At 48.6% G+C, this 12,731-nt stretch overlaps 2 protein-coding genes across 3 annotated transcripts; both read left to right on the top strand.

Annotated features, from left to right (window-relative positions):
• Window positions 1-3,144: 3,144 nt before the first annotated feature.
• On the top strand, window positions 3,145-6,205 carry snrpb (small nuclear ribonucleoprotein polypeptides B and B1). The gene is made up of 7 exons (XM_047583677.1): window positions 3,145-3,302; window positions 4,697-4,848; window positions 5,217-5,328; window positions 5,400-5,552; window positions 5,631-5,760; window positions 5,835-5,960; window positions 6,035-6,205. Exons 1-7 carry the CDS (start codon window positions 3,300-3,302, stop codon window positions 6,073-6,075), a joined length of 717 nt encoding a protein of 238 aa, XP_047439633.1. The 5' UTR covers window positions 3,145-3,299; the 3' UTR covers window positions 6,076-6,205.
• An 881-nt stretch (window positions 6,206-7,086) lies between these two features.
• ctsa (cathepsin A) lies at window positions 7,087-12,501 on the top strand. Of its 2 annotated transcripts, none has more exons than XM_047583675.1 (14): window positions 7,087-7,182; window positions 7,763-7,923; window positions 8,149-8,260; window positions 8,408-8,458; window positions 9,607-9,693; window positions 9,777-9,932; window positions 10,730-10,906; window positions 10,992-11,083; window positions 11,153-11,231; window positions 11,307-11,455; window positions 11,529-11,604; window positions 11,705-11,794; window positions 11,862-11,963; window positions 12,049-12,501. In XM_047583675.1, the coding sequence occupies exons 2-14, from the start codon at window positions 7,763-7,765 to the stop codon at window positions 12,130-12,132; spliced, it is 1,416 nt and encodes a 471-aa protein (XP_047439631.1). In that variant the 5' UTR covers window positions 7,087-7,182; the 3' UTR covers window positions 12,133-12,501. The 2 variants fall into 2 exon arrangements, with proteins under 2 accessions (XP_047439631.1, XP_047439632.1); XM_047583676.1 differs by having other exon boundaries at window positions 7,156-7,223.
• The last annotated feature ends 230 nt before the right edge of the window (window positions 12,502-12,731 follow it).

The following is a 12,731-nucleotide window of genomic DNA, read 5'->3' as shown; positions in this document are numbered from 1 at the left end:
GAACGTGTCTCGGTGTTTGTTTGGTGTTTGTCTGTTTATTCTTCATTCACTCACCGAGTAGAAAGTAGAAAGTAACGTCTGTTTATACAACACTGTGTAAAGTTGTGGTCATGTGTGATAAAATGCTGTGAACTATGTTAGTATTTCAGTTTTCTCAGACGCTTTGGTACATTTCTCACATCAAAAAAGCAGTTTCTCATTTGTGTGAACAAGTTGCAAATGCTTTGGTTCATTCATGCAAATGATCATGTACAATTCTCTTCTGTTTCCTACATTATCATTGCGTATGTCATGTTGATCAAAATGTATTATAATGGATCTGAGATGAGATGAGATGAGATGAGATGAAACTGGGTGCAGACAAATGTTGGGAGAACAACTGTCCTCAATCATTCAGACTTTTCGTCACCAGAACAGGTACATAATCTAATCTAATCTGATCTGATCTGATCTGATCTGATCTGATCTGATCTGATCTAATCTAATCTAATCTAATCTAATCTAATCTGATCTGATCTGATCTGATCTGATCTAATCTAATCTAATCTCATTTGATTTGATTTGATTTGATTTGATTTGATTTGATCTAATCTAATTTAATCTAATCTAATCTAATCTAATCTAATCTAATCTAATCTAATCTAATCTAATCTAATTTAATCTAATTTAATCTAATCTAATCTAATCTAATTTAATCTAATCTAATCTAATCTAATTTAATCTAATCTAATCTAATCTAATCTAAGGCGCTGTGCTGTAATACTTTATACTTTCTGTAATGCTTCATACAGTATTACAGGATTCCTACATTAGGAATTACTATATACAGTAAGTGTACTTTACGTAAACAATGACATTTTATCTTACTAAATGTTGTGTTTTGCGTTAGTTCACCCTTTACTTCACAGGGGGGGACACGCCCCTTTTCACACCTGAACAGGTGGAGGCTATTTGCACCATGGTTGTAGAAAACGATGCCATAAGACTAAGGGAGATGCAGAGTCCCACCAACATGTCTGATAACATCCACACAGTCAGCATCTCATCTCAGTCAGTGTCAGGGAGCTGAAGACACCAAATAAACACTGTTCCATTTGAAAGAAACGGTGACAGAGTGAAGGAGCTGCTACCTGTATGTGCAGGTAACACATGTATGAGCATGGAGCACCTGTACCTCACAGTAAACACAACATCGTATAGTACAACACAGTAACTGTGACTTTTACACATTTGCTATGGCTGTAGAACAGAAGATGCAATATGTGCTGTATACATTCGCTGTAACTGTATCTCGCCCAAAAGGAAAATGTATGTTCTCCATCAAACTCATTTTGTGTCTTCTGGATAAAGCGTATATTAGAACTATAAGTGAACCACCGCACGGCTTCATCTACATGGATGAAGCTGAAGGTAGAAATATCACCAGCCACAGAGCTGTGGTGATGTGTCAGGTCATCTCCTGTTCTTCTTCTCTCTATCTTCTCTGGTTCTACCCGGCTCTGGTTCTACCCGGCTCTGGTTCTACCCGGCTCTGGTTCTACCCGGCTGGTCTTCAGCAGATGGTTCCTCCATATGAGCTGGTTCTGCTCCAGGTTTCCTCCTGTTAAAGGGAGTTTTTCCCTCAGGCTGCTCTGGAGGTTTCAGGCTGGTTTTTGTGAAGCGTCTTCAGACGGTTTGTGTTGTTATTGGTTCTATATAAATAAGACTGGATTGAATTGACCGTTGCTGCTGCCATCTCTGGGAATGGTGCTGACGCATATTCCCATTATTGGGCCAAACGATGCAGAGCATCTTGTCACCTCATAGGAACTCTCTCTACAGGATCTCATCCCTGGAGAAGAGCGGCCAGATTGAAGATGACCTGTCAAAGTATGTGATAGTTTGGAACAATGTCAGTTTCCATCGCTCCAGCATCATCAGGTAATGGTTCGCGGCCCACAACAGGATGCTGAAGGAGTTCCTCTCACCCTACTCCCCATTCCTTAATCGCATGGAGGCATTTTCCTCAGCATGGAGATGGAAAGTATATGATCAACAGCCACGTACACGGATGACCTGTGTGGTTGCCATGGATGCAGCGTGTGATGACATCGCAGCAGGTCTGTCAACAAATTACAGTACAAACAATAAAAGGATAAATGTGAATCTTGTCCAGTCTCTTGCACTCAAACTCCCACATACACTAAGGTTTAACCTACAATTTACAATAACTGTCATTGAACCTTTAGCCAGAGTTTAGATCAGAGCGTCCACTGTTGTACTGACAACATGACTAAGCAATCTGCCTGTTTTATCCGTACACAATGACACAAGGACTTGTTGTTCTCATGGCACTGACATGGTCATTGACACGGATATTTACTTTTGACAGATGAACCAAGGATTTTGAGCAAAGAGCAGCTTTTGCAGGTAATTCATGGTGTTTTGCTATTTGTACAAATTGTTTTGAGAAATGCACTTACTGTTTTGCAAATGTCGAGGACGATTTAAGAAATATACCAAAGCAACTGAGAAGAACTGTAATAGTTTATTTCCATCATGAATGAACAGAAGAGGAGTGTGGCCCCCTTCATCTTCCAGACAGCATCAGTTCTTCTAGGTCCACTTGGAAACAGTTCTTGAAGGAACTCGACTAGTAGGTTGTTCCAAACTACTTGGAGAACTTACCCCAGATCTTCTGTGGATGACTTTAATGATCCACAAGAGAAATTAATGGTGTAATCAAAAGATTTGATGGATGGTGTCACATGTTTCCTTGTCGCTGATGGAGGGATGTAAACGGAGCGTCTCCATCTGCCCTGAGTCCTGAAGCACAGACGTACTGTAGTTCTATGAACCAGGCCTCCAATGCCACCACTTCAGGACTTCGTCTTCTTTCCTGTGAAGATAGTTTTTAGCTGGATGTTTGGGCTCGTTGTCCTGCTGTAGAATGAATCTGGGCCCGTCCTCCTCCTCCTTGGAGGCGTTGATGATGGGTCAGTATCTGCCTGTAACTCTTCCTTCTGCTACAGACACATATTCCTCAGTCCAGCTACAGGCCAGAGAACCTGCTGCCATATAAATGTGTGTGTACAGAACTGTATGACGCTACTTTTGACTCCCATCGAACTTTACGCTGGATAGGTCGGAACTCTTTTGAGCTTCCGTAGTTCCAGACGGGACACTTCCGCTGCGACACACAAGCTTTGCGTCATTTCCTGTCCCCCCTGATAAAGACGCCCCGGCGGGAGCTCCGCGGGTGAATATTTTTGGTTTGTTCGGTGAATCCGTGGAGAATCGGAGCCATCAGAACCGCAGACATGGTGAGTGTGAACCGGACCGCGGCTCCGCCGCCCGGTCGGTCAACCGAGCTCCGTATTTCTCCGGTTTACGGTTTATACGAACGGTGGCGGCGGTTTGAATGAACGTTTGATGGACGTCGATGTCGAGCTGCAGGTCTGAGCTTAATCGATCACAAATCAGACCAATAATCGTTTTCTCCGGTTTATTATCGGCTCTGTCCGCCTGCCCGACCACCGGAGGCCGGTAGTTTACCGGGGGAGGCCTCCGGTGTCTCTGCTAGCCGTTAGCTTACCGGCTAGTTACCGGCTAGTTACCGGCTAGTTACCGGCTACGGTTTCTGTTAGTTTTAAAACACGGAGCTTACGGACTGAGATGAGAGAGGATCAATGTTTCTCCAAAGAAATATAAATATAAAAGAGATTTAAACGCTTCCGTCTTGAGTAAATTGAACAGATTAATAATAATGCATCGGTTTTATATCGCGCTTTTCTAAATATCCAAAGACGCTTTATCTGGGAGGCGGTAAAATGTGTAAGGTTACGATCTAGAGCTCATTAATTATAACATCTAGAGCTCATTAATTATAATAATTAGAGCTCATTAATTATAACATCTAGAGCTCATTATTAATAATATCTTGAGCTCCCGGATCTGTCAGTAGAGCACATCAGCACATCTCAACAAAACAAGAGTGAAGTTGGTCAGAAAGCAGCTTCGTCTTCATGTGAGAATCATTCAGAGCGTTTACATGCAGAGTTTAATGGAGCTTTGCTCTAAACTCTACTTTCTGACTACAGTCCTTGTCCCAGTTTACATGCAGCGGAGAAAATCTAATAACTGTTCTCCTCCTCCACACTAGGGGGCGACACGTGTCTTTTCAGCGGGTTAATACCACGTTAATACGGCCCGATTTCTGGTTGATCTATTACGTGATATAATAAACTAGAGTCGTTCATGTGTCAGACATTTAAACAACAACCAGACGGATAATAGAACATTTTTAATCTTGTACGTAATGTTCGCGCTACTTCTGGTGCAGGTAAGATCCGCGCTGTCCCTCAGACGCCTCCGTTTCTCTTCTTCTTCTTCTTCTTCTTCTGCGATCGGCTTCATGGACGCGTTTGTTCCGGGGTCACGCGCCAGTGCAGCGGTGGTGGAGCATGCGCACACGCATCATACGATGAAACTTCGATTCCAGTCGCATTATCTGTGTTTCCATCGGATTTTAATCGTAGTAACGTGTTTACATGAAGTTCTGTTAGAGTCCGATTAACGCAATAACTCAAGTGTCCGCGCCTGAAGCTTCACGCTGTGAAATGAGCGTCGTAATGTGCTGCCTCCTATTTATGAAATAAAAGTTAATTTAGCGAGGAGTCAGAGGAAGGAGGGGATGTGACGGTGTGATGTGTCTCAGACGGTGGGAAAGAGCAGTAAGATGCTGCAGCACATCGACTTCAGGATGAGGTGCATCCTCCAGGACGGACGCATCTTCATCGGCACCTTCAAGGCCTTCGACAAACACATGAACCTGATCCTGTGCGACTGCGACGAGTTCAGGAAGATCAAGTAGGTCCAGTGTCCTCCCGCCTGTGTCCTCCCGCCTGTGTCCCGCCTGTGTCCTCCCTCCTCCCGCCTGTGTCCTCCCGCCTGTGTCCTCCCGCCTGTGTCCTCCCGCCTGTGTCCTCCCTCCTCCCGCCTGTGTCCTCCCGCCTGTGTCCTCCCGATCATGTAGGTCCACCCTGTGTCCCCGCCTGTGTCCCCCCTTTCCCCCGTCCTCCCGCCCGTGTCCTCCCGCCCGTGTCCTCCCGCCCGTGTCCTCCCTCCTCCCTCCTGTGTCCCGTGTCCTCCCTCCTGTGTCCCGCGTCCTCCCTCCTGTGTCCCGCCCGTGTCCCGCCCGTCTTTGTTGTGCGATAACGTTGTGACGTCTCCGTCAGGCCCAAGAACTCGAAGCAGCCGGAGCGCGAGGAGAAGAGGGTTCTGGGCCTGGTCCTGCTGAGGGGGGAGAACCTGGTGTCCATGACGGTGGAGGGCCCCCCTCCTAAAGATGTAAGGCTGCAGCCATTGATGGGGTGTTCTGGGCACGCTCAGTAGAGCCTAACAACCGTTTCCTGTTTCAGACGGGGATCGCCAGGGTGCCGCTGGCGGGCGTGGCCGGAGGTCCTGGCGTGGGCCGGGCGGCGGGTCGCGGCGTCCCTGCAGGAGCTCCGATGCCTCAGGCCCCCGCTGGACTGGCGGGGCCTGTCAGAGGGGTGGGCGGCCCTTCCCAGCAGGTAACCATGGTAACAGTATGGGGCGGGGAGGGGAGGGGGGGGGGGTACAGCTGCTGATGACGACCTGTGTTTGTCCAGGTGATGACCCCCCAGGGAAGAGGAACAGTTGCAGCAGCAGCAGCGGGCGCCAGCATCGCCGGGGCCCCCACCCAGTACCCACCTGGGCGAGGAGCTCCGCCCCCCATGGGACGAGGAGCCCCCCCTCCAGGTAAGTCATGTTGCACCTTGTTGATGGACTTTCTGGACTCGGTCATGGCGCTCACCTGGCTCCGCCCTCCTCAGGTATGATGGGCCCCCCTCCCGGCATGCGGCCCCCCATGGGCCCCCCGATGGGGATGCCTCCAGGTCGAGGAGCTCCAATGGGCATGCCCCCCCCAGGCATGAGGCCGCCTCCCCCTGGCATGAGAGGTAAGCCAGAGGTTACCATGGAGACGATCAAACCCAGTATGTAAACTGACTGTGTGACCTCCCTGCCATTTCAGGACCACCCCCTCCCGGGATGAGACCCCCCCCTCGACCCTAGAGAAGCTCCACCCCCCCCGGGATGAAACCGCCCCCTCTGCCCTGGAGAAGCTCCGCCCCCTCTTCCACATGTTGTACAGATTGTTTACCTCCTGAGTTGTTTTTTAATAAAGTTTTCTCAGTTTGATCCACTTCATTGTTTTTTATTTCCACGGTTACCAGGTAATTAAAGGTCTGCAGCCAATGAGCTCACATGGCTGAAATACACAGATATAAACACAAGATGCCTTCACTGTCTCTGTCCATCGGAACCATGCGTCAACGCTCCCGCGCCCAAGTGGCCCAACAAGATACAATAGCTTAATTTACATAAACTTTAGAGATACATTCACGTCCATAAAGGTTAAATAATATAAAACATCTTTCATGGGAACGTCTGTAAATGAGTCATTTTAGTGTCTGACTACAGTCTGATAAACTGGTAAAAACCTCTGACCAGCCAGAATGCAGCTTCTAGTGGATATATATCTATGCAGGATAAAACTCACTATCTGACCAGGTCAGGTCTGGATCTGTCCCTGGTTCTAGTTCTGGTTCTGTTGATGTGTAGATGACTTGTTAGTTCCTGTCCCTGATGGCCCAGAGAGTCAGTGAATGCACCGTTAATTAGTAATTCATTAATTAACCATTAAGATTCTAAGAAGATCTAGATGTAAACTGCTCTTTCTGTAACGAACACACTGAACATGCTTTTCATTTATTCTGGTCCCTTTTCTACCAAATTATTGGAAGATATCTGCAACTGGCTTTTTACTTCTGCGTCTATGTGTTCATAGTCTGATTATCTCTTTAGCCAAACATCAGACACACTAAACAAAAACCATCTTGGAAGCAACATATTAAAACTATGAGACATTGCAATGATGTGACTTTGGATTTATTCATTTATAAACGGATTTGTGGAATAAGATATTCTGAAGTGTTTTCTCTAACGTCTGTAGCCGCCTCGTGAATCATTGAACTGGATTGTAATTATTAATAAAGTTTTTTTTTTAAAAAAAGACCTGCTTCAGTCACGTGACGCTGACTCCAGTCACGTGATATGTGGTTTATTGTCACATGATTTCCAGTTCTCTGTGGAGTCTCAGACCAGGTGGACTCAGACGAGGTGAGACAATTATCTGTAAATAGACCACGGGCCGTTCACAAGTACGTTCGCCTTTACTCGCCTTTACTCGCTTTAAGCCATTAGCCAGAGCTAACACAGAGCTAACACAGAGCTAACCCAGAGACAACCCACTTCCGGGTTTAAACTAACTGAAGTTGATCAAATCGAAGTAACTTTATGGTTTGATTTGAACTGAACTCATTCTGGCTCTGTGCTCTTCTTCGGGTTCCGACAAACTCCGTTCAGAAATTAGTTTTAGAGTTTAACGTTTCTCCGAACTGATGAGCTGAATCAAAGCCAGACACTGTGACTCGAACCAGAACCAGAACCCTCTAGTGATGAGTCCGGGCCATTCACAGTCACTCACAAACTCGACTTTCTAAAAATCTCCGTGGATTTGGTCACGCTGTCATATGTTTCCGGGTTTGAACCCGTGATCAGAATAAAACTAGTCACTTCCTCAAACTAAAATGAATCAAACAAACTGGTTTAATGATTTATTTCAGTGAATCTAACAGATTAATTTACCTGTCTGATGATGTCACTGATTAATTTACCTGTCTGACTATGTCCACTTTAGATGCAGGTGTTGTTGTGTTACTTCCTGGTTTGTGCGCTCGCCGCTCATGCGGCTCCACAGGCTGATCAGGTGACTTACCTGCCTGGTCTCCAGAAACAACCGAGCTTCAAACAATACTCAGGATACCTGGACGTGGCCGATGGCAAACACCTGCACTACTGGTCAGTACTAGACACACCTGAGGGGGGGGGGGACGCCTGGGGGGAGGGGGACGGAGACATCTGAGGCGAGGGGGACGCCTGGGGGGGGGGGGACGGAGACACCTGAGGGAGGGGGACGCCTGGGGGGGGGGGGGGACGGAGACACCTGAGGGGAGGGGGGACGGAGACACCTGAGGGGGAAGGAGACACCTGTCCAGTCAGTGCCCTGCGTCTTGTTGTCTCCAGGTTCGTGGAGTCCCAGAACAAGCCGTCCTCTGACCCGCTGGTGTTGTGGCTGAACGGAGGTCCTGGATGCAGCTCTCTGGACGGACTGCTGACCGAACACGGACCTTTCCTGGTAAATAACCTGTGACTCCGCCCCTGACCTGCTTTTACCTGTGGCCCCAACTAAATAACCTGTGACTCCGCCCCTTACCTGCTTTTACCTGTGGCCCCAACTAAATAACCTGTGACTCCGCCCCTTACCTGCTCTTACCTGTTTCAGATCCAGGATGATGGAGCGACACTGCAGTACAACCCCTACTCATGGAACAAGGTACAACACCATGTTACCATGTCCGACTATTCCCTGTCTGTCCAACTGTTCGTTGCCTGACTTTTCCATGCATGTCTGACTGTTTCCTGTCTGCCTGATTGTTTCCGGGCTGACTGCTCCTTGTCAGGCTGTTCCCTGCCTGACTGTTCTGTCTGACTGTTTGTTCTCTGACTGTCCTCAGTCTGACTGTCTGTTCTCTGACTGCTCCCTGTCTGACTGTTTGTTCTATGACTGTTCCCTGTCTGACTGTTCTCAGTCTGTCTGTTCTCTGACTGTTCCCTGTCTGACTGTTCGTTCTCTGACGGTTCGTTCTCTGACCATTTGTTTTCTGACTGTCTGTTTACTGACTGTTCTCAGTCTGACTGTCTGTTCTCTGACTGTTCATTCTCTGACTGTTCGTTCTCTGACCGTTTGTTTTCTGACTGTCTGTTTTCTGACTGTTCCCTGTCTGACTGTTCGTTCTATGACTGCTCCCTGTCTGACTGTTCGTTTTCTGACTGTTCCCTGTCTGACTGTTCGTTTTCTGACTGTCTGTTTTCTGACTGTTTCCTGTCTAACTGTTCTCAGTCTGACTGTTCGTTCTATGACTGCTCACTGTCTGACTGCTCTCAGTCCGACTGTCTGTTCTCTGACTGCTTCCTGTCTGACTGTTCTCAGTCTGACTGTCTGTTCTCTGACTGTTCCCTGTCTGACTGTTCGTTCTCTGACTGTTCGTTTTCTGACTGTTCCCTGTCTGACTATTCGTTTTCTGACTGTCTGTTTTCTGACTGTGCCCTGTCTGACTGTTCGTTCTATGACTGCTCCCTGTTTGACTGTTCTCAGTCCGACTGTCTGTTCTCTGACTGTTCCCTGTCTGACTGTTCGTTTTCTGACTGTTCCCTGTCTGACTGTTCCCTGTCTGACTGTTCGTTTTCTGACTGTCTGTTCTCTCACTGCTTCCTGTCTGACTGTTTGTTCTCTGACTGTTCTCATTCTGACTGTCTGTTCTCTGACTGTTCCCTGTCTGACTGTTCGTTTTCTGACTGTTCCCTGTCTGGCTGTTCCCTGTCTGAGTGTTCCCTGTCTGACTGTTTGTTCTCTGACTGTTCTCAGTCTGACTGTTCTCAGTCTGACTGTTCGTTTTCTGACTGTTCCCTGCTGACCTGCAGATTGCCAACATGTTGTACCTGGAGTCTCCAGCAGGCGTCGGCTTCTCGTACTCTGATGATAAGAACTACGTCACCAATGACACAGAGGTCTGTGCTGGAAACTTGCCTCCTGATTGGCTCGCGGGTGTTCAGGTGTGTTCAGGTGTGTTCAGGTGTGGTTTTCTCTGCAGGTGTCCATGAACAACTACTTGGCTCTGAAGCAGTTCCTCCGCCTGTTTCCGGAGTTCAGCAGCAACCAGCTGTTCCTGACTGGAGAGAGTTATGGAGGAATCTACATCCCCACACTGGCAATGAGGGTGATGGAGGACGCCAGCCTCAACCTGCAGGTACTGCAGCACTACGGGTACTAGTACTACAGGTACTACACACCAGTGAGGAGAGTAGTACAGGCAGGGATATGGAGCTCATATTACTTTTTTGGCGATGCCGCCATATTGGCAGGAGTTTACTGTTCAGTATAAGGAGTTTGTCGTTTAAAAACGGCGTCTCTGTCGTAACGGCAGCATAACATAACGAGCTAATCGTTGTGCGTTGTAATTTGTACAGTAACGTAATCGCAATAACAAGTAACTGTTTTTCTTTCTCATCGTGAGTAGTTAGTTGCTCGCAGTTGTCAACTGAATAGTCATCAGAGAAGAGTTTCCTGCCAATATGAACGCGTTCGGATTAACGGCGCAGGGTGATGTCAGCTCCCAGAGCTCTACTGAAGTGTCCCACCTTGTCCCACCTTGTCCCACCTTGTCCCACCATGTCCCACCATACCCTACCATACCCTACCATGTCCCACCATGTCCCACCATGCCCCACCTTGTCCCACCTTGCCCTACCTTGTCCCACCTTGTCCCACCTTGTCCCACCTTATCCCACCTTGTCCCACCTTGTCCCACCTTGTCCCACCTTGTCCCACCATGTCCCACCTTATCCCACCATGTCCCACCATGTCCCACCATGCCCTACCTTATCCCACCATGTCCCACCATGTCCTACCATGTCCCACCTTGTCCCACAATGTCCCACCATGTCCCACCATGTCCCACCATGTCCCACCATGTCCCACCATGTCCTACCTTGTCCCACTTTGTCCCACTATGTCCCACTATGTCCCACCTTGTCCTGCCTGCAGGGTGTTGCTGTGGGTAACGGGATGTCGAGCTACGAGCTCAACGATAACTCTCTGGTGTACTTCGCCTACTACCACGGCCTCCTGGGCCTCCAGCTGTGGACCGAGCTCCAGACTTTCTGCTGCGTCAACGCCAAATGTGACTTTTACAGCAACAAGAACCCCAACTGCACCAACAGCGTGAGTCCGTCCATTCTGGGCCTGTCCCTTTGTCCGTCTGTCCCTCTGTTCTGTCCTGGTTGTCTCAGCTGTGTGTCCTCTGCAGCTGTCGGAGGTCCAGACCATCGTGTACAGTTCCGGACTGAACATCTACAACCTGTATGCATCTTGTCCAGGTGGCGTCCATGAGAGGGTCAGGTAAGACCTTTGACCTTTGACCCTTGACCCTTGACCCTGGTCTGTTATTGATCATGTGTTGGTTGTCAGTGTTGAGGAGGGGCAGCTCGTCATCAGAGACCTGGGGAACTGGTTCCTCAACCACCCACAGACCCGGATCTGGAACCAGGTGAGTCCCACTTCCGGACGTCAGAGTCCCTCCTCCTGGTCACGGACGTTCACCTGGTTTCTCTTTGGTTTGTAGAGGTTCCTGAGTTTAGCATCTCAACACGGGAAGGCTCGTCTGGACCCCCCCTGCACCAACTCCACCCCCTCCTCCCTCTACCTGAATAACCCTTACGTGAAGAAAGCTCTGCACATCAGCCCCAAGGCTCTGGACTGGTCCATCTGCAGGTACCATGGTTCTGATTCTTGGTTTCTGGTTCTGTTGTGATTGGACAGTGACATCCTGATATTCTTGTTGCAGCTCTGAGGTCAACCTGAACTACGTCCGGATCTTCATGGATGTCAAGAAGCAGTATCTGGCGCTGCTTTCTGCTCTGGTCAGTGACCCAGACCCTGAACCCCACCCTCTATAAATGTTGAAAGGTTCGTGGTGTCAGACTTGACCCTGTTGACCCAGAGTGTTTTGGTTCTGTGCAGAAGTACCGGGTCCTGATCTACAACGGCGACGTCGACATGGCCTGCAACTTCATGGGGGACGAGTGGTTCGTGGAGTCTTTGCAGCAGCACGTAAGTAAACTATTTATTTATCATGAGCCCCCCCCCCCAGCTTTTGACCCGTGTTTCTGATTCTCAGGTGGAGGTCCAGAGGCGTCCATGGCTCTATGACGACGTGGACGGTCGACAGGTCGGGGGCTTCGTCAAAGAATTTGACAACATCGCCTTCCTCACCGTCAAGGTACATACTTGGATCATCCGGACACTTCTGCACATGCTCAGTTTGATGATCTTGGCTCTGACCTTTGACCTCTGTCCTCCTCCAGGGTTCAGGTCACATGGTTCCATCAGATAAACCAGCAGCTGCCTTTGCCATGTTCACCAGGTTCCTCAAGAGACAACCCTACTGACCCCGCCCCCACCCGCCCCCACCCCTACACACACTCCCACACACACCCTGACCTCTAACCCCCCCACCCCACCTTTACCTCCCCTCCTGCAGGGATCTCCATGCTGCTGTATAATTTTATTTTTTTACTGCCAGCCAATCAGCTCTCTCTATGTTTTGAAAAGACTCTGCTTGACCTCAGCCAACCACACTGCCCCTCCTGGTTGTCATGGAGATTAACATCTCAACCTCACCCAATCACACTGCCTCTCCTGGTTGTCATGGAGGTTAGCATGTTGCCAGTCTGTCTGTTGATTTACTTTCATGCTAAATGTGAAACTGTTTTGATTTAAAGGGAAACAACAAAATAAAGATGAATTTTACTCAGTGACGCAACAGTTTTCTTTCCTGCCAGCTTTTATCAAAGCAGCTGAACTTTACAGAGTTTATTGACTGTAAACTGACCCGCTGCCATCACAGCTCAGGGAGAAAGGGGCGTTGCCTACCAGTCACAGCTCAGGGAGAAAGGGGCGTTGCCTACCAGTCACAGCTCAGGGAGAAAGGGGCGTTGCCTACCAGTCACAGCTCAGGGAGAAAGGGGTGTTTGCAGGGCAACCTTGG

Source organism: Mugil cephalus, chromosome 4, assembly GCF_022458985.1.
Source record: "Mugil cephalus isolate CIBA_MC_2020 chromosome 4, CIBA_Mcephalus_1.1, whole genome shotgun sequence".
NCBI classification, from domain to species: Eukaryota; Metazoa; Chordata; class Actinopteri; order Mugiliformes; family Mugilidae; genus Mugil; species Mugil cephalus.
Note: the sequence above shows the minus strand (reverse complement) of the source record. Positions and strands in the feature narration are given on the sequence as shown.